The sequence below is a fragment of the Zalophus californianus genome, chromosome 11 (genome assembly GCF_009762305.2).
Source record: "Zalophus californianus isolate mZalCal1 chromosome 11, mZalCal1.pri.v2, whole genome shotgun sequence".
NCBI classification, from domain to species: domain Eukaryota; kingdom Metazoa; phylum Chordata; class Mammalia; order Carnivora; family Otariidae; genus Zalophus; species Zalophus californianus.
Window position 1 is genome coordinate 1,108,737 of NC_045605.1, and position 26,830 is coordinate 1,135,566.

Below are 26,830 nucleotides of genomic sequence, written 5' to 3' on the forward strand. Positions count from 1 at the left end.
CACCAGGCCTGGTTAACTGAACTTAGATGCTTTTTTTTCCCCTTCATGATTGTCCCAGAGAGATATTTTCAAACAACTAGACTTTCACTGGTAGCTCCCTCCCACCCCCAACATTATTCTCCCTTATCATTGTGTCATTTCTTTAATAACATCTTTATAATTTATAATATCTATTAATTTGTGTTTGTTGTGTTTCTTACTCCCACCAGATAGAACTCAAAGAGGTTGGGTTCAATGAGTTTTCTTCACTGTCCTACACCCTTGTACTCAAGACAGTGTCTGTCATTAAGTGAATCAGTAAAAGAATGAGCAAGTCTCTGTAGGGTACCTGGTGTGGTATGAAGCATACAATTTAGTGATAAGCCTGTCACACAGTTAGCATGTCCACAGAATCTATTATTACTCAGGAGCTGCCATCTATAAAACGGGAACCAGAGAATATTTTAATGAAAGAGTGAGGAGGATATGAGAAATTTGCTCTCCAGGGCAGTCAGGGTTAAAAAAAAAAAAAAAAAAAAAAGAGGTGGCTGGATTTCACACTACTTTTATTTCACCTATAAATTATAACATTCATTAGATGATTTGCTAGCTTCTTAGGTGCCAATATTCTAGAATTCTATTTCCCAGCTTTGTCCAGACCCAGTAGTCACAGGACTACTAAGCTCTTTCTTCCTTAGGTGTGCAAGGAATGCCTACGATATCTGGAGGTGAAAATAAACATCCTGTGGGTGGAGAGACTAGAGAATGGGAGAGGGTACATGACAGTCATAGGTGCCATCCCTGGAGCATGCGTTCCTACTACACCTGCTAGCAGAACATCTGTTAAGTGCTCAGTCCACACTGTAGTCGTTATATTAAAAATGAATTATTCTAGAAAGAAGGAACAGGTCAAAAATAAAAATCGTTATTAAATAGCAAATAAAACACCCATGGAGATACATTCTCTGACCAGTGCACACGGATGTCTCCCACTTCCATTCAGTGTGACCCAAAGCAAGTGAAGTGGTCCAGATAAATGCTCCAGGACACATGAAAGTGTCTACAGAGCTCATCTTCTTTGGCCACTGCACAGGCGGGAAAACTCAGCATTTTGACTTACAATAAATTAGGTGAATAATTATTATACTCATTTGAATCTATCTGCTTCATTTCTCATCTAACAATATAACCAGTTGTTACTCTTCAATGTATGTGTCACCATCTTGGCATTGGGGTCAAATCCAAACTGTAACGATCCTCTGAAGAAATAGAAAAATCCTGTGAATATAGATGAGGAAAACAATGAGACATCTTCAAGTAAATCCATTTTGCAACATGCATAACTCGGAATAAGAGTGAGCTATTAGTGAATGGCATTTATGACGTGTGCTTGATAAATGGGCCACTGTGCTAAGGGCTCATGTGTTTCGTCTCATCTCTCCTTACCGAAAAAGTGTGAGATGTCACTAAGGAGGACAAAGGTGACAATTAGGGAGAGTTTGCGGTTCCCCCAAGATAACATCTCTAATGAAAGTTGGAGGGAGAACTCCATCTCCTCTGACGTCAAGGCCAGTGTTCTTAAAACATTAGATTACACTACCTCCAAAGTAATAAGAATCTATCGTATTTTAAACACTCCCACTTCCCTCACCAGGTCCTAACGTGCAGCTTGGGAGGCCATTGGACCCAGGAGAATCAGGCCAGCAGCACAAAGCACTGGAGGTCCATTTCCCACTCCGTACACACTAAAGTCAAGTTATCTTAGCAATAAGATCATGAACCTCATGAGCATTATGATGGTCAAACCCTGGCATCTCCCTGCAAATTCCTTCAGAACCAGCACAAGTGGTATCTTCCCATTTGCCCATTACCAAGAATAAAATTTTGTCTATTTTGAGCATATTGGAAGGCTACTATTTATTTACAAATGCGTGACTTAATGTAGGCAATTACAGCCTGCAGCAGAAGTCCAGACAAATTCCCTTGGGATGGGAAAGAACAGGTGAGAGGATGAAAAAAGAGATGACAACCCGCCATTAGTAGCCCTGGCTCATACCTGGTTACGTTTTTATACCAACGTAGTGACCTGAGTAATATGGTGTGAGGAAGTACCCTCTGATGTTATGTGTAGGTATGAAACAGAGACTTGGAAATGATTCAGGAAAAATAAAATTTAAACTCAATTTGCAGAAATTAGAAAGTTGAAATGTCCAGAAGTTTAGAGTAAAAAGAGTCTAAGACTAAATGATTTGAAAATTATTTGGATTCTCCTCATGATTTTGATTCCATAAAATGCCCCCGAGTGTCCCCATGGGCAATGAAAGGAGTACCTCCTTACCAAATTCCCGAAATGCAGCATCAACCTCCGGCTCAACCCCTGGAAAGTCATCCGCTATTAGTCTGGGGAAGCCTTGCTCCACGGACTGGTTGTTTTCATCAAATCTGCGCCAAGAGAAAGAAATACAGCTATTCCACAGAGGTTCTTTCTCTGTATGTCTGAGGTCAAGTTTCTAAGCCTCGACACAGAGCCCAAATGACTTTCTGCCACAAATGCATGAGGACTGCATACACAAGAGATGCGAAGCGAGTTAATCACTTGGCTAAAAAACTCCTGGTTCTTTATCACACCTGCCCTGTAGACCTTGTCTCTACAGCCTGACACACCGGGTTTCCTATGGTGGCCTGGTGTCTGGAACTCAGGTGGCCTCTCCTGATGTCTTCTGGGGTCTGGATATATAACCCAGTGCCCAGCCATTCTGAGAGCCCTTTATTGTATCGGAGAAGTAGAGTAACTGTAAGTTGTCCTCTTCATAATCAGAAAGTGGGAAGTTAGAACAAGTTAGAGGGTGGGAGTGGGGGATTTCCTTAAAGAAAGAGAATAATTTCCCTAACAAGGCTCCGTACAAAGCCATCCCATCCGAGTCTTACTGCCAGTATCTGTTCCCTACGAAGAAGTACGTTTTCTTCTTTTCCTCATCAGAAATGGCTACATCAATTTTCCCTATGATTGCAGGAAAACCCAGGGTGTGAATGCTTTTTGGATAACCTGCTTGTACCTCAGTTCCTCTGATGGCCCAGAACTCATTTCCTATTGAAAAAAAGAAAGCCAAGAAACTTTAGTGAAGACTTGTGGTTTTAGAAAAGAATTTAGTACATTTTTGTGGAACACAAGAAGCCTTGTTTAATTCCAACCGCTAACCCAATGCCCAGGCGATAGCTAGTATTTAACAAATATTCCCCAAATGAGTGAATGAATAAATGAGTCACTAACTCTGGTCCCTGTCCTTTCTGGGTCGTATATTTATTGTCTATAAATACTAGAGTTTATTACAGTTTATAATTACGGTGACTGGTCTTGGTTGCTGGTGACTTTTAATCTAAGTCTCTAACTTGGAACTCTTCTGTAAGCTTTGAATCACTAAGTTGATTACTTATTGGACACTTTTCCTTGGGTCTCTTATGGTCACTAGTCCAGACTGGGCTTCTTCTGAATACCTTAGGAAGCCACCCAAATTTCAGTGAATTAGGACACTGGAATCCCATCAGCGTCTCTGCTTCTGTTTCATCACACCTCCCCTCCACGTCAACCCTGAATCCCTTCCTTGCATCCCTGCCGGTTAACTAATCCAAAATGTCCATCTGTTGTCTCTCTTGCCACACCTGAACTGAGGGAGGTGTACCTGTCTGAGCAGCTGCAGATGCAGTCTTCCCTCTGTGTAGACAGCTCCTTCTGCCTTGAAGACATTTTCTACTCTCTACACACTCAGCGCCTGTCCACACAGCAAAGTTCTCCTCCTTCAATACGCGTCCCAAATGTCATCTCCCCCCAGGGTCTTTGCTGAGCCCTGGGTGTGGGTCCAGGGCCAGCTTCCCTTAATCCCAGCTCTTACTGGGTGTAACACTCACGGCTTCGTCTCTGCTACTCTGTCTAGAACAGGAGCCTCTTTTAGGTTTGACCTCCACTAACAAGTACACCGCCTGGCATGTTGCAAGGCTAAGTAAGTGCTAGATAAATTAACGGATGATAGCAATACTTCAGAGTCATAGAACCCTTTACAATATCCAATGCAACTTCACAATATTTCATTGACTCCTCATAAGAGTGAGATTGTCAGTAATATCCAACTTTGAAAAATCCCCACACCAGTTTGAGGTTTAAAAAAATACTCCCCAAAACATAAGAGTCAAGGGAAAAAATTAAAAATGGAAAAAAAAACTTAAAGATGAACAAAATGAAAATCCTACACATCAAAACTTGTAGGAATGAAGCAAAAGCTGAGAAGAAAGGGGTATTTACAGGCATAAATGTTTATACCAGCAGAGAAGAAAGAGCTGCAAGTTAAAGACCAAGCTTGAGTTATAAAAAACAACAGAATAAATTCAAAGATAGCACAGACAGGGGCAATAATGATGCAGACAGAAACTAATTAAATAGAAAATCAAAATACAATAGAGAGGATTAACAAAGCTGAGAGTTTGTTCTTTGAGAGGATGAATAAAATTATTACATACCCTGTTGTCCCAGAGATTGGTAAAGAGAGAAGCACAAAGATTCAGTATCAGGAAGAACAAAGGGAACAAAACTTCAACAATAATTAAAATAACAAAATAACACTCAGAAAGTTTCATACCAGTTGACTTGAAAACGAAGTTGATAAATTCCTAGAAAAATATGTTAGCCAAACTGACTCAAGACGTAATAGCCGCTCAAAGAGCAGATTAACAGTGGAGGAAGTGGAAATAGCACTTTACAAATGTGATACAGGAACAGAGAGGCCTGGTCAGTCCCATTAGCTACTGCACCCATCCTTGCCCTGACACTGCATTATCTCATCCACCCAAGCGCCACGATGCAGAACACTCCTCCTCATCTTATTCTTCTCCAGGAGCATCCTGCCTATTCTTGGTCTTTGCTCTCCCACACAAATTCTTAATTTGTTAAGAACTTTGTTAATTTGTTAATTCATCAAGCTCTGTGAAAAATATTTTGGCATTTGAATGAAAAATTCCTTGCATCTATAGATAAGTTGACATTTTTACTACATTGACTGTATCATTTCTATATTACATTATTACTATTTTTCTATTCATGAATGTGGGATAGCATACTTAGATCTCATTGAATATTTTAAAGTAAAACTTATAATCTTCTTTGTACATGTCCTATTTAAGCATCAACACTAGGTCTTGCAGTAATAGATCTCACAAAATTTAATTTAATGGAGAAAATTCATGTCTTGGTGAAATTTTTGAAATGGGATTTATTTCATCAAATTAAAATTCTTATATAGCACTTACCTTTAAACACAAAAAGGATATCCTTGCTTGTAACTTCATAAGCAGCATCCAAGCCTGAGGGTAGAGAGGGCCAAAATGTAGCAATCAAATGAAAATCAAGTTCGAGGCTCCAGTGAGATCTGCGCCAAAAATATCTGGAAGACATAGACATTAATCACAATGGTTTTTATCCTTTAGATGGGTATATAAAGGAACATATTCTCTCTTTCAATCAATGACAACTCAGAAGTCGGTATGGGACCGTCTTCCTTCTTATGATCCCAGGCTAATGAAATCCATGGCCGTGTAATTATTTAGCTTAGTAGTGTTCACTGAAGGGAAGGAGAATTCTTCTCTACCCTGGAGGTCTTCCAGCTGGACTAAGAAATAAATTTACATAAGATGATGAACAGGAGAAAAAAACCAAAGTTTATTACATACACACAGAGGCCCTGTTACGATACTGAGACCTGAAGAAATGACCAAGTGGGCAGTTTTTGAGCCAAAGAGCCCATAAATATGTGAGGCATTGACAGGACAAAGGAAACTGAACTTTGGGAGCTTCAGTCACTAAGGAATTGTAAACAGACTTGGGCCGGCAGAGTGAGTACATTAGCAAAAAGTCACGAGGGTTGTGGACCTGGCCTTCTGGGCTCCACATGTCCCATCTCTGGTGAGAAGGATGGGTCTTTACCTCCTGGCACAAGGAGGGCACCTTTCACCTGGACGTTTATCTCCTGCTTTCAGGGGGACAGAGGACAGTCTCAGGGTCCTTCCTGCCCGGGCTGGCTCTTGAGTCACTTTTATTTAAAATAATCCATATGGTAGAGTGGCACATTTTGGGGCGGCCCGCCCTTGGCCCCTACACCATTGTAAAAGCCCGTAAATGGTATGTAGATTATGCACTCATTAACATTTTTGAAAAAAGTAGCAGGAAAAAATACACTTATTTATGTTTGTATGGGAATAGAATATCTTTGCAAAGGGATGAAGGGTGGGTCGCGGTGATTGCCCATATGGGGAGAACGAGGCTCTGCAGAGGTCAGACGTGGGAGAGAGACTTTTCTCTCCACTCTGTGTCTTTTGGTGCTATTTTAATATTGTGCCAGAAACATAGATCACTTTTTCTGAAATTAATTAACTTAAATAGGAGCGTTTGTTAGCAAAGGTAAAGATACAGTCCTACTTCTAAAGATGCACCCATGCATTCTGAAGCATGGCATGGTTGATGATATTTAAATGCAGCTATTACTCATTCACTTATCCAACTCACTGTGTGTGCCAGGTCTGTTCTAGGTCCTGGGGCGCTAACACTGAACAACACAGATAAAACCCCACGCCTTCGTCCAGCTTACATTCTAGGGACCCAGAATCATCCTTTGTAAGTCTGTTAAACAATGATCCGGACTATTTTAAGGAGGTGATAAAAATGCAACAAGAACCAGATCTGAATGATGTTAAAGTGTAGAGGAAATATTTTCTTTAAACATTTCTGTCAAGTCTCTGTTCTCCTTTCTAAGCATGGTGCATCAAAAGAAAGGAGAGAGAAATGGAATCTTCTGGTCTGACCTGTCTTTAAAGAACAGGATTTCTCCCCTCAGAGTGCTGATTGCGTCGAAGGACAAAGCGGGGGTCACACGCGGCTGGGGTCTCAGGTCCTGAAGGCACAGATTCCGTGGGTGCCATGGGCTCATCCGGGGAGACCGGGGTGAGCTCCTGAAGGGAACAGATGTGGGGAGGCAAACAGAAGGACAACTGTGAGGCTGTCGTCCATGTATGTGCTTTCCAAACACTCTCAGGGTGCTTTGAGGGGAATTGCAAACCCTTCGTGCAGCATTTTAAAGTTTTCCCGAAGACCATCTCATAACACTTTCCTAAAAACATCAGGAATGAGTGAGCATTGTTTCCAACATCGCTCACCGTACAGGAACTGGATGCCATCCACATCATCTTGAGAAAGGCGGAAGAGGGCCAGGTCTGTGAGTGCGTTGTAGACTGGGTACGTCAGGGCGCGAGGGTCGGCTGAGGGAAAGAGACCCAGGGAATGGCCAAGTTCATGAGCAGCAACCAGGAATAAGTTGGTTCCTACTGGAAGAACACATGCCAGTCAGACGGGCTATCCTGAGAACCACATGGCATCTCCTCCTTATTTGTGGACTGTTCGTCATTGGCATAATCCCTACTTAATTATTCTTCAAGGCTGACTTGAAATCAATATAATCTGAGAGCTTTTCACCATATTCCTCCTCCCCAGGTCTCTCTTCGGTCAGGGAAACCTGGTCACTTCACCTATAGTGACAATGACAAACACTGTTTCCAAAAGATATTATTTTTGGAGGTCCCAAGACTACCAGGTCAACACTTATGACTCCTCATTGTCTCTACAAATACAAAGTTGGTTATTGTTCAAATTTAGTAACATGCGCCAGTGGTAAGCTCAGTTGAAATTAATCACAGAGCATTCATGTTATTCCTCAAACTCTTATGCAACAAAACTGGTCATTTCCTGTGGGGATTTAGCCTGTGTTGTTCTTCCTCCTTTTCAAAATAATCAAATAATTTTTGGTGGTTAAAAACCTTTCCAGGAGTAGTTGCCACGGGATAGGTACAGTCTTTATTTTAAAACAGAAATATGTCCAATAACAGTTTTCTGCAGCCCAAACACAGCTGAATTCAGCTTTTCTTTATATGATAAAAACTTTGAATAAAATAGTAGAGATTTAATCAAGCCTCCAAGTAATTATACAGAAAAGAATAGTTATTCGAATAAAGCAAGATCATTTCTTGCAGCGCAAGTTTGTACTCTCAATAAAGATGCTCTTTGCATTTGTTTTAAAAAGCCAAACAATCTTGAAGATAGCAATTGTTTCAACAGTGTGTTTGCAAACTTCAGAAGCCACTTGAAAAAAAATAAAACGGCGTTAGTTTTGCTCATTGTGTTTAAACCTAGTAAAATCTTTCAGAATTAATTTAGGGGGATAAAAAGCTCCTAAGCTAGAGATAGTTACAGGTTTACTTAAATAGATGACTTAACAATTTCCTTTGCTTTCTGACATTTTTCCTGATCTTTTAAGAGGAAAAGAGGCCAATGGAAAGAAAAGAAGAAACCCAAGGGCACATTTTAGGTTGGAAGTGATTCAATGCAATTCATTCTACCTTTATCATTTCGAGTTAAAATAATGAAATGCCATTCACACATCGTAGTTATTAGGATGTTACATTTAGTGCTCATTCTGAATAATCAAAGTATTCTTGGATAGTGTTATACATTATTCCTGAAGCCATCCAGAGAGGTATGTGACCCACCTGATTTATCTTCCACCCATAGTTCATCATCATCAAAGTGAACGTCTCCATAAAAGCCGGGCCCGGGCGGGTAGGCATGAGCCAAAACACGTCCTGATCCATCAAAAGGGCTAAAGTCTCCATGATCTCACAGAGAAAATGTTTTTATTGGAAAGATAGGTAATCAGGATCTCTCTCTTCGGAACATCCCCCCCCCACCCCCCATCAGCAACTACATAAATGGATGCATTTCATGTTCGTTTTTTTGTTTTTTTTACCTCTAACTGCAAAAGAGATCTTTATGTCAGCCTCCCCTTCATCAGTCCTGGAGAAAGTAAGTGCAGTCACCTCCTTCCAGACTTTCAGAGCTTTCTCAATGGCAGAATCAACAGCATCTCTCAGCAAATCCAGTGTATAATCTACAATCCTTCATGAGAAAAACTGAAGAAGACATTATTCCTCCTGTGATAGTCCTTTGTAAAATCTCGATAGTATGTGGAAACCTCTTTGGCCCCATTACCTGTAAGTAAGGTGGGTTTTCCTCCACTTGGGGATGCCAGGGAAGGTGGTGAAGTCCCCAACATCGGGAACGCCACACCTGGGCTTGCGCATCATCTCCAGAGTGTCCGAGTCCAGCTTCCCGGTCACCGCCAATCCGAGGAACTTCTGCATTTCTCGGATTTGTTCAACAACAGGACCACCGTCCCGTCTTCTAACAAATGGTTTCGTATCTTTGGCAAGGTTGTAGTAGTTTTCCAGGTATTGCTAATGGGGTAGTAAACAACAAAAACTCAACCTAATAATTTAAAAGATCAAATTGGCATTAAGTAGTTCAAGAGTTAGTCAGCAACCCATCTAGGACGCGTAAAGGAGCTCCGTCCAGCCATAGAAAAGGAAAGGTTTTTAAAGGCAGAAGAGGGGCAGAAATTTATCCTGTTAATATAGACCTGGTTCAAGACTGAAGTGGGATCAATTCTTTTGCCTAAACATCACAAGTAACAATATGAATGTTACTACCTGAAATTATTTGAAAATCAAAATGAGTGTGTTCCTCCTATTTCAACCAAAGAAGTTCTAAAGCCAGAGAAGTTTCACCCATTTCTCATTTGCTCCTCTCATTCAGGCCCAAAGCAGCTGCTAGTGTTTTCTTAGACAAGCTGGAGGAATTTGATGCCTTTCCTGCACCTTGCTTCCCTTCTCTGCTCAAAAGTACGACAACCCACCGCTAACACTTTAACGTTCCCAGGGCTAACTTATTCCAACATAGTAATTACCGATCAAAGCATCCTTTGTGTGGCAAGACCAAGGAGGCACATTAGTTCCTGCCCCTGAGACAGGCCAGTGGCTGCAGTGGTCGCCACCACAGAGTACCTGCACAAAATCCATGTTCGAGTCCTCCTTCCTCGCTGCTCCATTCAGTGGATATGCCGAGCAGACTGGCAGATATAACAGCACGAGGGTGGCGAGATGCCCCATTCTCACTGTCCTGACCTCAAGAAAATACATTTTCTGCCTGTTGGCTTCCGTGTCTACCATCTAGTGGCTGTTCTTTTATAGTGGGATGCTGCTTTTATCTGAACAGCATGATTCACACGTGTTTTCTTTCTAATCTGAACATCAAGAATATTCATAAAAATTTAATGTGAAGTCTTCCCCTTTTAAACTTGGATGAGGAAAGAATGGCTGATTTCCAAGAAATGGTTTCTGTGTTTGTACAGAGGAAAAAGAATGGACTATTCACCTCGATGTGTTTACTGAGAAGTAGCTAAAAAGCCTGGTAAAATGTCACATGTGTAGACATTTTGAAAGCAGTGCAATTTTCTTTTAAAAAGACTATATTTTAAACTCAAATATAAGCGAGTTAGGAATAAGTAGATGCCCGGAAAGAAATTCCAGATATACCTTTGGTCTCAATGTGGGCATTGTTATCTAGAAGATCCTAGAAGAGATATTTCATTTCTTGAGTTCCAGACCTCAGCCATTACTGATTTCAGATGGATTTACTGTCCCTGGGGGGGCGGGGCGGCACCAAGCAGAGGAAGCTGGCGCTGGAAAGGAGGGTCTGTTGAGGAAGGAAGGAGCACACGGGTACTCCTGCCTTGTTCGCTCATTCTGGACGGATGCCATGCGTTTCAGAAGGGAAGATTTGCTAACAGTAACCACTCTGTAAAACCTCATTACCTTGGAATAAATAAAATTGTATCTTAGACTGAAAAGTGCCTCCTACCTTCTTCACTTTAAAAAAAAGCTTTCCATCTTCATTTCCTCCCCTCCCCCCTCCAAGTGCACAGAAGGAGACGGAGGGAGATTTGTATCAGGGAGTGATCACCGTCACCACTCACCTCTGCATGCACCATCGAACGTTCTCTCTCCTTCTCTCCCTCAGCCCAATGGGGTGTTGTTCACATCGTAAGTCTGCGATAACTTATTTTTATCAAATCCACCTATTAATATGGAGAACCCTAAAATCTCTGTGGAGTAGAATTCTGATTTTCTCTCATTAGAGGTAAATCCTCTCTCCTGTGCCTGAAGGACGTGTCCCATCGAGGTGACGCGACTGTCAGTTCCTGAGTGTGCAGGAGTAGCCCCTCAGCACCGCACGTCCCCTTCGCGGAAGCGGCCGGCTGCACGGGGTGGGCTTCCAGGAGGCGGCAGCTCTGGGGCCAGGGGCTAGCTCAGGAGTGGTGGTGTGGATGGCCCTCAGCCTGAGCACGGCCTGGGGCTGACAGCTAGACTCGGGGCAAGTGTATCACTTCTGTGGGTCACGGTCTTCTGTAAAATTGGGGTGGGTGTAACCTCACTCACGGGGTTGTCAGGTATGTTCTATGCCGGGGACAATCTTCTCTTACTGGCTCCCAAATCCTTACCAGACAAAGCTTGCTGGTTGGTGATGCTCGAAGGCACCGATCCAGCGAGCTCTGGGATGCCCTGTTTCCCTCGGGGTCATCGTTTTATTGGCGTTGGCACATCCTGTTGATGGATCTCATGCTGTGGTGAGGACACACGAAAGTTCACGTGGTAACGAGAGCCGGGATTGTAATCGTCTGGACCAAAGCACGTGTCTGACAGGACCGAAGCCGGTGTGCGCGCTGCTCCACCACTAACCCGTCGCACCTGGACACAATTAAGGAGCCGGAGCCAGGGGAGTCCCAGGTTTGCCGGTAAGTCATTGTTACGTCGTTGGACACATTAAAGTGTGTACGTGGCAGGCAAGTCTAGAACTGTTCCTTTTTTAAAAAAGCTGAAATCTTTCTAGGTATATACCACTGTATGCCAGGCCCTAAAATGTGTCTTATTCCATTACGGGCGCCTGGGGGGCTCAGTTGGTGAAGCGTCTGCCTTCGGCTCAGGTCATGATCTCAGGGTCCTGGGATCGAGCCCCGCGTTGGGCTCCCTGCTCGGCGGGGAGCCTCCCTCTCCCTCTGCCTGCCGCGCCCCCTGCTTGTGTTCTGTCTCCCCCTCTCAAATGAATAAATAAAATCTTAAAAAAAAATCTTAACCATTACCACTTATATTTTTACCAAAAGCCTCTTGGCTTGTGAACCTTGGCTCTCGCCCCAACACTTTCCTTTCACGTTTTTTGACACTTCTTGTTTTTCCTCATTCTTGAGACTCACCCCCTGAAATCGCCTACAGCTCACCTCTTTAGCTTCTGTTCTTTCCTCAGCTATAACTGATCCTCCCGCTAATCCAGGCTTTTCTTTCTGTCCATGTCTCCCCGCTCTGTCCCCTGCAGCTTTTGGCCTGGTGTCAGGAGGTGGAGGAGGGCCAGCGCGTATCCCCCAGACTGAGACGGTACTTCAGTGCCCGGCACAAGGCCAGCCATCTCCTCGCGTTTACAGTTCGACTCAGGGCAACCTCCTGCCGGGGCGCCGGGGCGCCGAGCCGAGCCCTGCCGCTCTCCCACACACTTAGCCTCTGCCCCGAGTCCCAGCTTTTATGGAGTGAGGGGCATGCTGGTGAGGTCACGGCGTAGTTATCTAAGGTGGGTGCCACCTGTGAGCCACAGAGGCTCTTTGTTAGTTATCTGAAGTGCAGCAGAGGGGGGAGCACGATGGGAGGCCAAAGATCGAGTCAGTGTCGTCAGTCCTGCCGCACCTGGGCCGCGGAGGTGTCATCCAGATGGAACACAGTCTACGGTTCAGCGAGTCCTGTAACTACGCCTGAGAAATGTGCAGGGCGCCCCGCCTGGGGATGGCCCAATTCCTGGAAAACTGGTTACCTATCACTTTTCAACATCCTGCAACCGCTGATTCTCAGATTGTAGGCACACGTGTGATCCTGGGTCAGCCGGGTCATGACACCAGCCACAGTAATTTGCAACTTCTTCTTTCATTAGAAATCCTGATATTGTTACAGGTTGGGGTTATCGTGCAAAGCCAGAGACTTCCTTTCCCATGCTTTTAATACCACTTTGATTGCTTCAGGATGGAAACATGGCCTACTGCTGATTTTTTACGCATTTTATTTCTCTCCTAGTAATTCAGGTGAAGATTTTAGGTCACAAGTTTTTGTCATGAAAACAACTATCCACTAAGGAGACAAAGTGTCAAAGCAGGGGTTAGACCTATTTCAGAATCATGGCTTTAGTGCTTACTGTAAATATTAGAAAGCGTGATTATGTATGGTGACCTATAATAGCCATTATTATTAATAATAGATACACAAAATAATGTTACTCTATTTTCAGTTTGGATTTGGATTCATTCTTGGGTTGGTTCACTACTATGGTGGGATTTTTTTTTTTTTTTTTTTTTTTTTTTTTTTTTGGTAGGAAGAAGCCTGTGAGAGAGGAGAGTAACAAAGATGAAAAATTCTGGGCTTTGGAGGACATGGGAAGGAAAAGGCAGCAATCATTTCTTTAATATTTTCTATGGGGCAGGTTCTGTGCTGGGCAATGTGGCCTTGTCCGTCTTCAGGAAGACCCTGGGAGTTTGCGCTAGTTTTCCTGTCACAGGTGGGAAATGAAGATTCAGAAAAGTCAACTCTGAGATCATTGCTTAAGATCTCAGAGTTGAGTGGCGGAGCAGATCTCTGGCCCTCACTACAGTTAGTTTGCCAGCACATTGCCTCTTCAAGACACCTGGACTAGGTCTAGAAAAAAAGCTACTGCTTCTCCTTATTGTAGTGTTTGGGGCTAAATTCTCCCTAAAGCCTCCAATTAGAAAAGCTAGACTTTTACTTAAAACCAAACCAAAATGCAAACAAGCAAATAGTCTACTTTTCAGTGCAGCTGGGCTCATAGAAAATAGGGGAAATCTTCAACCATTCCTCCTGAATCCCTCCATGCTGAGATTCTGCAGCTGGATTGATTTGCTCCAGGAGAGCAATCATGTCTGGCGCAGTCGCTGGGATGTGCGCTACCTGTGTGGTGAGTTTACACAAGTCCGCCATCACCCCACCGTGGTTCATTTGGTTTAAGCAAGGGCCAGATGATAAACTGAATGGGATTGTGATCAGGACCCCCCTTCCTGTTGCTTTTAAGTCTTTGATGGTATGACTGCTTTTTGCAATCCTTCAGGATGTGGTATTGTTTTTTTGTTGCTTCTAATTTACCATCTTGACAGAGAATGTAGGGAGGAGCAGTTTTGGAGGCTTCCAGTTGATCCTTCCTACTATAAGGTTCTAACTCCACAAGTCAGCAAACGAAGAGGAAAGTTTGACCAAAGAAATAGCCACAGGATGTGTGCATGGACTCACCAGACCCAGTGAGAGCTTGAGTCAGAGCTTTATTTATTACTAACTTTCATAAGACTTCTTTCATCAGTTAACATACAGTGTAATGTGAGTTTCAGGTGTAACATAAGGTTCCTTTCTAAGCCAGAAGATCAAGTTGCTATTTTGAGATCTCTTTATCAGTGTCCATCCCGATCTGGTATCCATTTGTTTTTGAAAAATCTGGATATTCCTCTTTCCCCAGAGCACAGTTACCTTGGTAAATGGACACAAGTCCCTTTGTGGGGATAATTTACCACATGCACGTGTGTGTGCACGTGCGTGCACACATACACACACACACACACACACACATAGGCTACGTGTTTGTTATGGACTGAATTTTGTCTCTAAAATTCATATGTTGAAGTCCCAGCCCCCCATGACTCAAGATGGGACTGCATTTGGACATTGGGTCTTTAAAGAGTCAACTGAGTTAGAATGAGGTCATTAGGGTGGCCCTAATCGAATATAACTGGTGTTTGTATTAGAAGAGGTGATTAGGACACCGACACACTCAGAGGAAAATCCATAGGAAGAAACAGGGAGAAGATGACCCTCTACAAGCTAAGGAGAGAAGCCTCAGAAGAACCCAACTCCATCAACACCTTCATCTCAGAATCATAGCCTCTTGAATCCTGAGAAAGTAAACTTCTGCTGTGTAAGCCACACAACCTGTGGTATTTGCTACAGCAGCTCTAGCAAACTATTACAGCCCCTGTGAAGAAGGATCCTTATGTAGTAACATATACACATGGGTATGAAGGAAGCTCCTTCAAGGAGACCTAGCTTCCTCTGCAATCAATGGGCTTGAAATTGTACATCTTTTTAGATTTGGAAATTAAGTGAGAAACAGGGATTTTCTATTGTAGTAACTGATATCAGCGATTTTTAATTTTTACAAAATATAAGTTCAGCAATACCTCTATTGGCCATTTATCTGCTTACTACTAGAAACACATGATCTGTGGAGATTAAGGCCCTCTAGTACCATTCTAGCCTCCCTGTTAATTAGAGTTGCTTTTGATGGTTAAGTGTGCCATCTGCCCTTTCCCATCATCCTAATGACACTTGAGAGGCCAAGTCCAAGCAACACCTTATACTGTCACCCCCACCCCACAAAGAACGACCATCACTGTGTATCTCTGAGGCACCAGTATGTCCCCTCATTAGTGCGTTCTGTGCAGCCCCTGTGAAGCCAGTGCCCTCTGGACCAGGAGGAGTCCAGGGGTGGGTCCTCCAATATCATGTAATAAATCCATCCTAAGATTCCCATTTCCCTATGGTTTCGGGCTCATTCCCTAATACTATGCTACAGAAGGTTGGACATCTCTACCTCATACACTGTATGACATCCTTGTGTCCAAGATTAGAGACTCTAGGTCAGCAGAGTATTGAACAAACTCCTGGTTTTCTTGCCAGATTATCTACTCTCGAGTCGAGAATGAGTGCACCATGGTAATAAATTCTCCCCTCTCCAGTCTTACGTGCCCCCATCCTGGTCCAACGCCTTTCAAGTCCACTCCCACACATGCTCCCCTGGTTCCTGATGATACTTAAAGGCTAATTCCTTTGGTTTGTAAGCAATCTCCTGCCATAGCTAGGATTTGAACTATGCTGAGACCTGACCTTAGTTATTTGCCTGGAAACAATGAGTGAAGGAAGCAATTTGGGAGGCGGACAAGCATCATCTTGTGAGGTGCTGACTCAGGTAAGGGCTTTGTTGCTTCCCTAGGCAAGGCTATGTTGCCTTCCTCTGGCAAAGGGACATCCTACTTCTGCCCATCTGGAGCTTTCAAGAAAATTTAGGTGTTCAGTATTTTCAGATTTGTACCCCCATTATTTCAGCTTCCTAGCCCCCAACTTTGCAATTAGATCTGGGACTGATTTTCAGCATGGCCTGCAATAGATGAGGATTTCCTTAAATGTCATTAATGTCTTTTGACTTTACTTAGCTGCCCTGAACGAATGACATTCTTTCTACCAAATACCCAGTGTGGTTGGCAAGACCACTCCACACTTCCCATAACCCCAATCCCCTCATGTCATCTGTCACGGCCAGCTGATGACCCGTTACTCATCGTTCACCTCTATTTCTTCACAATCAACCACAGATAAGAGTCTTAGTAACTGTGATGACACGGGGATACCAAGGGTTATCTCTACCCCACTTGTAGCAAAAATTAGCTTAATGTGGCATTTTTTAGAAAGCAGAGCCTGAGATGAGATGTTAAGGGTAAGTGCCATTGAGGCACGTGATCCAGAGAGAGGGCTGGGTTGAGGGTTGGAGAGAGAGCAAATCAGGGAAAGGGGGGTAGACAATGCAAAGACGGGTTGCCAGCCAGGCAGAGATGAGAAACGTCTTGCTTAGAATGGGACTGTCTGAGGACCCACCTGAAATACATCTTAGGAACATCTCTCTAGGGAAAGAGAGGGAGACACATCTATTCACCCGTGTCTGTCACATTGGTAAAATGATGGCTCCAGCAGCGCTGATCTTCTCGCCTGTAGGTGCTTGTGCATGAGTTCTGAGTGAGCTCCACAGCACAGCTGGACTCAGCACCAACAGAAAAGGCACATGAACCCCGGAGCAGAAAGTATGGGCCCGAGGAGAGCAGCTAGAAGTCTAGAAGCTGGTTTCAAACCTGGAGAGAACCAGTCACTGCTCCTGTGGCTGGAAGGACAGGAGGCCAAGGGAAGCTCTGCAGAAGGCACGCGCACTGAGAACCTCCACAGCTCAGCAAGGGCACTCTTAGGTATAAAACCAACAGAAATGCCTACATAAGTGCAGCATTATTTATTAAAAAAACCCAAATGGTAAGAAATCAAAGTGCATCACCAGTGGATGAAGTGCAGAAACATGATGTTGAACGCAGCAAGGTAGATACAGGAGAATATAAACTTAATCTAATTTCATTCAAAAACAGGCAGTTTCCATCTCAGAGGTTCCAAGTTAGCGTGCTGGTTGCCTCTGGGAAATAGAGAATGTATAGTGGCTGCGGTCAGTCGTGTCTCCAGACCTGCATTAGCACCAGGGCACTCGCCCTCCTGGCTACTTTGGGGGTCAGCAGTGGCTTGTTGTTCCCACTTGTCCCATTTCTTTGCCAAATGGGAGCCATCTTATCCGGGAGCTACGCCCCTCCCCCAAACCAGACCTCAGCTGAGGACTGATTGACGCACGGTACAAAAGCCTGGTCCCTTTGCCTCATGGTGGGACTAACTCTGATTCAAGTTTCGCTCCAGAGCCCGTGCTCATGAGATCGGAGCAATCTGAGACCACGTTCCGTTGCTGTTTCTCTGCTCTAACATGTTTTGCCCACTCTTCTCCTTAGAGCCCCCCTTCCCCAATGGCCCCACAGAAATATTCCTGTTTTAGGCTCTGATTCTAGTGAGCTAAGCTGACACAGTGTTGAGCGGTGATCGGGGATCTTGAGGGGGCCTGCTGTGTCCCCGGTGATGTTCTATTTCTTCATCCTGGGTGAGAGTTACATGGGGTTGTTCACTTTGTCATAACTCAGTGATAGGAACATTAATGTTTGTGCATTTCTCTGTATGTTATATATAAGTCAATATCAAAATGTTTATTAGAAGGGGGGAGACTTGGCCAAAGGAGAGGTGACACTTCTTTCCAAATTCCTGAGTCGAGAACTGCCTGCCTCCAAACCATGAGTACCGAAAATATTCTTAAGGCTCTCTATGTACTTGGAAATTCCGCCAACACCATGAACCACCCAAGCTCCTCCTCGCGGGGCTCAGCTACTCCCTGAGGACTCCCACTTACATTAACATCCTCCCAAAGGGGGGCATGAAAACCTTGATCAGGAAAAACTAGATTGTGCTGCCTTCACAAAATCTAGAATCTTAGTGGCTTAGAATAATCAAAGTTTATTTCGTAAGCAAAATCTACTGAGGATTGGAGTAACTGTTTGGAATGGTGGCCTGAGAATTCCGGTTTCTTCCATCTTGTGGAAGCCCAGGCGATCCCCACAGCAAGGTGGGGGCCACTGGAGAGATCTGCACCAGCAATCGCGTGTTTCCTTCTGGAGGTGATACAGGTCCCCGCTGGGCACCATGCACAGGCCGCCCCTCCTCCACAACACCAGGGAGTGGGACCCCAGAACAGCAGAGCCCCCCACACGCTCAGAGGGAGAAGTCTCTAGGTTCTCACTGCTTTTACCTCCAACCAATTTTGGAATCTTTACACGGGCCCTGGTAAGTAGGTTTTAACCTCTTCTACACAATGTAAATGCCATGAAAGTGGGGGAATGTTCCAACTTTTTCTGTATCCTAGCTTCCCATGTGAATATTTTGCATATTTGTCTATTCCCACTTCAAATTTGAAAACTAATCTCTGGAAGTATGGTGTTATCATCATGAAATAATCATGTAATAAATAAACTAAAAAGTTTATAAAACAATAGAGACACGGATGGTTTTATTTGAAACACCAGCACTTTATTTTCTGTAATAAAAGTTGTTCCTTGCATATTAGGACGGTCTAGTGGCTGCTTATATGTTTGTGAACTGTTTTTGCTTTGGTGAAGGCTCGGATCTCTGGTCTCCTCTCTTGAAGAGCTGCACTCCAGGATCAACGTCAGGGTCTCATACTTTGGAAAAGCTTTTTTTCCTTGCAAAACTGGCCCATTTGAATCCACAAGCCATGAGCCTGACCTTTCTTAGCCCTCAGCTGTGGAACTAAATTACAACAATATATAACACATTGCATTCTCAAGCACAAAAAATAGGTGCGGAATGAGGTATAAGTATGGTGACACTTGAGAGCCCTGTATTTTATTTAAACAAATGGCTCTTCAGGAAGACACTGTCCTTGGGCTCTTGAAATGTATTTTTCTGTTGCAACAGTTGTCAATTCCTTCAGCAGCTGAACCAGCTATTAGCTCTGTCAATACTCAGAATTCTCTTAGTTTGAAGATCAAATTTGTATTGCATTGTTCCATGAATGATATAGAAAAATCCTAGAAATAAACAAAAGAGACTTACTACATTATACAAATGATTTCTGGGTTTAACCTTAATTCTTGAAAAACCCTGCCATTTGTGAGAACAAATATTTTTGGCAATTGCTGTTCCAAATAACAACACTGACACTATTCTATGATAACAAAATAGAGGAAATATATATATATATATATTCACTTACCATATTTCTGGAAAGCAGCATCAACTTTATGGCCAATCCCAGGAAAGTCAGCTGCTATCATTCTGGGATAACCTGCATCCATGGATTGTTTATATTCATCATACCTGGTCAAAAAATAATTGTAAGTGTCAGAACGTGTTAAATGTGTAGACTTCTCGGGCGCCTGGGTGGCTCAGTTGGTTAAGCGACTGCCTTCGGCTCAGGTCATGATCCCGGAGTCCTGGGATCGAGTCCCACCCACATCAGGCTCCCGGCTCAGCGGGGAGCCTGCTTCTCCCTCTGACCTTCTCCCCTCTCATGCTGTTTCTCTCTCTCTCTCTCTCAAATAAATAAATAAAATCTTTAAAAAAAATAAAATAAAAAATAAAAAAAATGTGTAGACTTCTCAAAGTCATTACAGGGACTTGGGCGGCAGGACTCTTATAAGAGCTTTTAACTCCGTAGATCTTGTGTAGCATGGGGGAGGGGGAGGTAGGACGTTGGGTGAATAGGAGATTTTTAAGGTCCCTCTCAATGCCAACAACTAATTTTAATTCTCCAAGAGGTGCCACACAGTGTCCTACTGAAGTAAGCTGGCACAAGGGGCTCTGTGAAGGTAAATGCCCTTCTTCTTAGTTGTCCTTTTCCAAATTCAGCCCCACGTGTTCCCTGCATTCCCACTGCAGGTGCATGATGATCACCAACCACGGACTTGGCTGCTAGACTGGCCACAGCCATTCCCAGCAATGGCAGCTAGCCACGGCAGTACGAGACTCATGTGGAAATGGTTCAATCTAGAATGTTCTCTCTAGGTGGAAAGAGGTGGTGTGCGAACATGTTCTGTATTCAGTCTTTACCTCCAGTACTTGTTAGCAACAAAGAAGTATGTTTTCCCAGTTTCCTCATCAGAAACTGCAGCATCAATGTTCTTCACAGTTTCAGGGAAGCCAAAGGATCTGTAGATGTCCTTGGGGTATCCGTACAGCATTTCCTGCCCCTGAACAGCCCAGTACTTGTCACCTGACAATCAAAAAAAAAAAAAAAAAAGAAAGGATGAAAATTCCTGTCTGGGGTACCGGATGACAGTGAGCTGATTTCGGCCAAGTTCTCAGCTTCCCATGCAAGAGCTGTGTCCTGGCTGTACATCAGAACCATCGAGGGAGACTTTTAAAGATACCGATGCTAATATCATATCCCAGATCAATTAAATTAGTATACATTTTAAAGTTTCCTACATAATTCTAATCTGCAGTAAGCTTGGAGCGAGACTGGCTTCTGGGGTTGAGGAATTTTTCACGTTCCAGTGACTGAAGAGTTCATCACACCACATCAGTGATACAAGGCTCACTCCTCCAGCTCCCCGTGGGCCGTGGAAGTTCACACCAGTGGTTTCCCAAAGGCCAGAGAGTTGTAGTGACTCACAATCCATAATGACTTGCAACCTTTGTAAATAAAAACCATTGCATCTGACTAGAATACAGCACCAAATAACTAACTGATGCTGAGTCCAGATCTATTTATACTTGGTAAGGCCCACATCACATAAAACTGGTGTTAGGTCTTGAAGCCAGGATTATTCTCACAGCACAAATACATGCATTTGCCCCTTATGAAAAAGCAGCTTGAAACTTTGTGCATCTAAAATCCTATTTCATTTTGTGATAGAAGGTCCAGGAAGCCTGAGTCAATGTTTTTTGCCCATCCAAACCACATTCAATCCTTTGGCTGGGTCAAGTACTTTAATGCTTGTGTGTATGATGCCAAACATCTATTTGCAGAAATACTGGTGTTTGGCATAGATCTTCAAAGCCAAGAGCCCATAATTGGACTATGTTTCATTCTGATAGACTCAAAGAAGTTTGTCTCATTGGATTCGTGGTAGGACTTGCATATTTTAATGTACATACAAATTGCCTGGGAATCTTGTTAGAATTCCAGAAGGTCTGTGGAGAGCCTGGGTGGCTCAGATGGTTAAGCCTCTGCCTTTGGCTCAGGTCATCCCACATCGGGCTCCCTGCTCAGCAGAGAGCCTGCTTCTCCCTCTCCCTCTGCACCTCCCCCTGCTCATGCTCTCTCTCTCTATCTCTCTGTCTCAAATGAATAAATAAAAAAAAACTTAAAAAAAAAAAAAAGAACTCCAGAAGGTCTGGAATGGGAGCCAATCTTATGGATGGGCCTTGAGGACATTATGCTAGTGAGAGTCTGTTTCTAACAGACTCCCTGGGGGATGTCGATGCTGCTGGTCTGAGGACCATGCTTTGATAGCAGGCTCCCAGAGCAGCCTCTCCCTCCCTCGGAAGACCCATTGGTATTAAAATAGGTCTCTAGGAAATCTGGATACTTCAATGTTTCTGTGTCGTCCGTTCTAGCCTGTGGGCCCCAGTCTCCCCCTTTTGTTCCTGAGCATCTCCAGGGTGGGTACGTAAATAGTTTCCACAGAAAACGCTTTCATAAGTCCAGGTTCATGAACTGGCAGAACACCCATAGATACACTTTTTATTTAAAATGACTCAGAAATGCACTGGGTAAAGCTCAGTTGAGGTAATGGACTCCCATCGCTGTGATAAGTGAGATCGTCAGACTTTCCAAAGGCCATGGAGAGAACGTGGCCAGGACTCGCTTATAGCTCAGCCTCAAAGCAGATGAATTCATGGAAACGGAACAATAGTGGGAAGAGTTACCTTTGAAAAACCGGACTTCGTCTCTCTCAGCAAATTCATAAGCAGCCTGAAGTCCACTTGGCAGGTTTGGCCAGAAAGTAGAAATGAAATTGAGCTCAACTTCTGGGTAGAAGGGATTTGGGCGCATGTAGAACCTGATTTGGAAAAAAAGTGGAAAGGGTTTTGATCTGGATGCAAGGGCGGGCTGACCTTTAACAAGCCCATCAGGCCAAAGCAACCTCCAGAACATAGTCACATGTAGCAGAATGGTGATGAAGGGATCCGTTGTGCACAAATTCTCACAATCTAACTGCTGGTTTGGTGGAGCCATTTGGAGCCAGTGGCCCAACAACCGTGGTCGGAACCCACTGCTGGTCGTGAACACCCAGCACGCACGGAGGCAGCAGGCCCTGTCCCTGCACCTTGCAAACGCCCTGCGAGAGCCTGGTATTCTCGTCTCACGGATGAGAGATCGAGGTCAGGGAGGGGAAGGGAGCTGTTTATGACCACATATCTGATAAGAGAGAGGAAAAGTTAATTTTAGACTCAGAGCTGCAGCCACTCGGTTCCTCGTCCTTGGGTTGGTTTTACAGTCCCCAGGGGAGACTGGCAGCTCCAATCCCCCTTCGCTGGCTGAGACCCTGGGCAAGTCTACTACTGTCTCTAGCCTCCCAAGGCTTCATGACTTGGTCACACATAAGTGCGCTCAGCGTCCTTTCAGTTCCTGCAAATCCTAGACTTGTGTCTGTTCCTTGGAGAAATCCCTCAAACACTTGCTTTGATAGGTGCGTCCTGCTCTATTGAGAGATTTCCTTTCAAACCGACTATTTCCTTAGCGCTGTCCCGCTTTGAGCCACACCCTCTATGGTTTGCTCCAGCCTTACCCTTAGTAGAGGATGGAAAGCATTTGGAACAAATACGCTATGTTCTAGGGCAGATATGACCACAGACAGAGCGATGAAACAGTACGGACAAGACTCCAGGAATAGTGGCTAAGAAGTGAGCTCATCGGAGCCCCCGTCCTTTCTATGTGCTGATGGCCCTGGCCCTTCCTTGATGCTGATCGTTCTGTGGATGGCATCATTCAGAAAAAGACTGTATTTCTCTTCTTCATGGTCCTTTAGAAATCAGGATGGTACAGACCACAGGCCTGTGTCTTGCATGTGAGGGGACCCTAGTGTCTTTGAGTCCACATGCTGCAGAGGGGGCACCAGGACCCTCCTGTGAGGAGAGAAGCATGTGGTGACCACACATATCTGCTCAAGGGAGGGTCCTCCTGAACTCTTGGGGGTTTTCCCCATGATGGCTCCTCCCCTTCTCTAGGTCTCTGCAGATCACGGGCTTGGGGTGGGGGGCATCTTTACTAGGATAGAGTGGCTCTACAGCCCTGCTCAGCATGATGGTGCTATGGGAAGGATGGGCTTCTCTTTATGAGTTACTAACACTCCTTCATTCATGTTTCATCATGAGGAGCGGCATTAATGAAGAGAGCTCGGGAGTGGGAATCAGAAGATCAGTTACTGCTCTGTCACCAGAGAACTCTGTGCCCTGAAAGGATCTCTTTACTTCTCCCTGCCTTACTTTACTGATCTGTAAAATGGTATTCTATTAACTGAATTTTCTACTTCAATGGTATTTTTTTCCGAGAACCAAACAACAGAATACATGTGGGGGGAAAGGCTGTTACAAGTTCATCACACTGTGCAAATGCATGCAATTGCTCACATTTAATCATAATTATGTATGCAACAAGTGTAAGATAAATAGTGTGTGTGCCCAGTAGTGGCCCGTAGGCACCCACGGTCGTGAGTACTATTATTATCACAAACACAAAACACAAAGAGGAACTGATGTCCTACCTATCTTTAAAGAACATCACTTCTCCCCGAAATGTAGTGATAGAATCAAAGATTAATTTACTATCACACACTTGTGGTGTTTGGGGGCCTGTTGGCTGGACAGGATTTGGGGAAGGTCCTAAAAGAAAAAAGAGATCTGGAGTTAGTTCTGCCGTGTGTTGGACAGCTTCTTAAAGGCGACAGCTAATGGTTGTTCTAACGGCCCCTTGTCCCCAATTTTCTGTACACTCACCATATATGGCCTGGATGGCATTGATGTCATCCTGGGATAGTTGGACATGACCATCGTACATGTAGTTGGGGTACATCAGAGCCCCAATATCAGTAGAATGAGAAAGTCCAAGGGAATGACCCAACTCATGAGCCGCCACACGATACAGGTTGTAATCTAAAAGGTCCGATAAATGCATTAGCGATTATTTGCAGTGTTCTCAGTTTTGAGACATGTAATTAAGAAGGAATCTACAACTTTACAAGGACCGGTGCTCGTATTTTGTTGGTAGCTTTTTGAAATAGCTATAAAACTTTTTCCCCAAGATGGGAGAACGGGAGGCTTTTCTAATGGTGAAGACACAGGCTACAGCCCAAGCTCTGTGTTTACACTGACACAATGAAAAAGCAAGCTCATCCAACTCTGAGTCCAGCACAGATCAGTCAGTCTTGTCAGTGGTTAGATGGTACATATTAGTTCACGGAGAAGCAGTGGAGTCCTATTAACAATTTTTTTCTTCCTATCTACAAACTGATACATGCCTATGCTGGGAATTTTGGAAAACACAATCTCTCCTCCCTTAATTTTCACTAACCTTACTAACACTGTTAAATTTCGGTGTGTCCCTCTAATAAAAAAATAATTCTATGTAGATGCCCACAAGAAAAACATTAAGATTTTCAACATTTTCTTAATAGAAACTTTGGAGTGGCCTATTTGCAGCCAACAAGATGTTATTACTAACAGAAATAACCCTTCTCTTCCAGTTTTCTAAATGTAACATTAATTTTATAAGTGGCAGTAGAAAAATACGTCCTTCTATGGATGCATTCTTTCAGTTAAGCCAAACAATCTTACAATGAAGCAAGAAGGGGTGGGGAAATGAGACAAGATGAGTTGACTCACTTCTGTAATTGTTGGTCCATGTTTCATCTTCATCAAAATGAGCATCCCCTCCAAGATTTGGGCCTGGTGGGAAAGCATGAGCGAGGTTTCTGTCGGGTCCATCAAAGGGAGAATTGTCGTAGTGATCTGCCAGAAACAGAATTCAAGAAATGTCCCTCTTGGTCCCGACTTAGGCTAACCCAAGAGAGAAAGCATTGGCTTTGCTGGGAGGTCAACAGACTTCCATCAAATGTGATGTAGTTTCCCTCCTTAAGCCTGTTAAATCAACACTCCTCTTAAACAAGTTCTTCCAGCTTAAAGATGAAGGGATTTAGAGGCAAGTCGAACTGAAAGTGAGGATACTGCTGTGGGACAAGAAGAGCTTACCTCCCCTGACAAAGGATATCATAATGTCCGCTTGCCCCCGTAAGACCTTGGTGAAGGTCAGGGGCGAGACATTACTCCAGAGTTGAAAGGCTTGCTCAATGGCACTGTCCACGTCTGCTCTTGGCAAATCTGGTGTGTAATTTTCAATCCTTAAAATGGAAAAAAACAGAGACACATCAGACCTCATTGCTTACGGCTCTGCTGGGAAAGAGCGCCCTCGCTCTGGTGCTCGGTCTGGTTACCTGTAGGTCAGGTGTGTGTGCTCCCATCGGAGGGTCCTATCAGTGAGGACGTACTGAGCCACGTCGGGCACCCCACATCTGGGCTGCCTCATCAGATTCAGGGTGTCAGCATCTATCTTCCCGGTCACCTTCAGCCCAAAGAATTCCTGCATTTCCTTCAGCTTCTCAGTCATCAAACTGCTCTTCCTCTGCCTTACGATTTGCTTCCCATCACTCTTCAGGTTGTAATAGTTTTCCAGGTATTTCTGATGAAATATAAAATTACTGAAACACTGGACGGGAGATCTTTCTCTTTCCTAAAGATTGACAATTAGAAGCTTTAGCTGGAGTGGAGAACTACTTTTAAAGATCGTGTCTAGATTTCATGGTGGAAATTATCATTGGTGGAGGCTAATTGGAGGGTAGAAATCTCCCTACTACTAGTTAGTATGCCGTCTGAGTTACAATTCGTAGAGTCACATTTGCATATCATTCCTTTAGTTCCCACTCACCTCCAGCTGGAAAAGGGAAGAGAAAAACCCGTGCGTAGCTGGATACAGCTTTGGGGAAAGGGTCCTTTCTACCAAACATTTGTCTTTGTGAGAAGTCCCCCCTTCAATAAACCACTTTATGCTACGACTACCGCTCCGTACAACTGAGGAAAAACGCAAATTAAGGCTCCAGCATTTGTGGCGCATGAAATTCGGCGTTTACCTGGACCATCTCCACGTCCTGCTCTCGCGTTCCTGCGGTCGCTGCAGGGAAGCCGTGGGACCCCACGACCCAGACCAGCACTAGCAGAACAGGAAGGCTGGGCATGCTGGCTTCGCTTTCCTTCTCTGCTGAGGGACCCGGACGCTCCCCACCGGCCACCCCAGTGCATCAGCTAGGAAATCTCCCTCTTTATATACAGGTCTGCGCTTCCAGAAAGCCAGAGGCTGGCTGACTCATGTTTCATAATATGCTCTTTGATTAGTGAGAATAGCTCAAGCAATTATCAGAAATGGTGACATCTGCAGATTATTTAGATTCACTTGGTGTCGCAATCTTATGATTAAGACACACTACCAAACAGGAAGTGTGTGAAGGAGGCACAAGACTGTTGTTTTCTCCAATTCATTTCCATCCTATTTGAGAAGGGTTCTAGAGTACTCCATGAGCATTTGGGAAAGTAGGCTTTGCTCCTTGATTTTACTGGCCGTGAGGTGCTC

The 26,830-nt window shown here is 44.1% G+C and overlaps 2 protein-coding genes across 2 annotated transcripts; both read right to left on the reverse strand.

The window, feature by feature from the left end:
• Positions 1-810: 810 nt before the first annotated feature.
• MMP10 (matrix metallopeptidase 10) lies at positions 811-10,017 on the reverse strand. Its single transcript, XM_035723037.1, is given in 11 exon segments — positions 811-1,257; positions 2,318-2,421; positions 2,908-3,067; positions 5,278-5,411; positions 6,826-6,887; positions 6,889-6,965; positions 7,171-7,341; positions 8,563-8,688; positions 8,820-8,968; positions 9,062-9,306; positions 9,913-10,017. Coding segments are annotated over 11 exon segments (1,434 nt in total). The 3' UTR covers positions 811-1,156.
• Positions 10,018-18,695: 8,678 nt separating this feature from the next.
• On the reverse strand, positions 18,696-26,516 carry MMP1 (matrix metallopeptidase 1). The gene is made up of 10 exons (XM_027581505.2): positions 26,334-26,516; positions 25,641-25,885; positions 25,399-25,547; positions 25,033-25,158; positions 24,148-24,303; positions 23,916-24,033; positions 22,078-22,211; positions 20,254-20,416; positions 19,418-19,521; positions 18,696-19,232 (listed from the first exon to the last, which is right to left on the reverse strand). Exons 1-10 carry the CDS (start codon positions 26,436-26,438, stop codon positions 19,132-19,134), a joined length of 1,401 nt encoding a protein of 466 aa, XP_027437306.1. The 5' UTR covers positions 26,439-26,516; the 3' UTR covers positions 18,696-19,131.
• Between the last annotated feature and the right edge of the window lie 314 nt (positions 26,517-26,830).

What these genes read in the sequence shown, in the direction of transcription:
- MMP1 (XM_027581505.2), bottom strand. Translation starts at nt 26,438, where the DNA reads ATGCCCAGCCTTCCTGTTCTGCTAGTGCTGGTCTGGGTCGTGGGGTCC. An exon ending in GATATCCTTTGTCAGGGGAG is followed by an intron (nt 25,159 to 25,398) that starts GTAAGCTCTTCT and finishes TGTTTCTGGCAG; the next exon opens with ATCACTACGACAATTCTCCC. An exon ending in TGCTGCTTTCCAGAAATATG is followed by an intron (nt 19,233 to 19,417) that starts GTAAGTGAATAT and finishes GTTTATTTCTAG; the next exon opens with GATTTTTCTATATCATTCAT.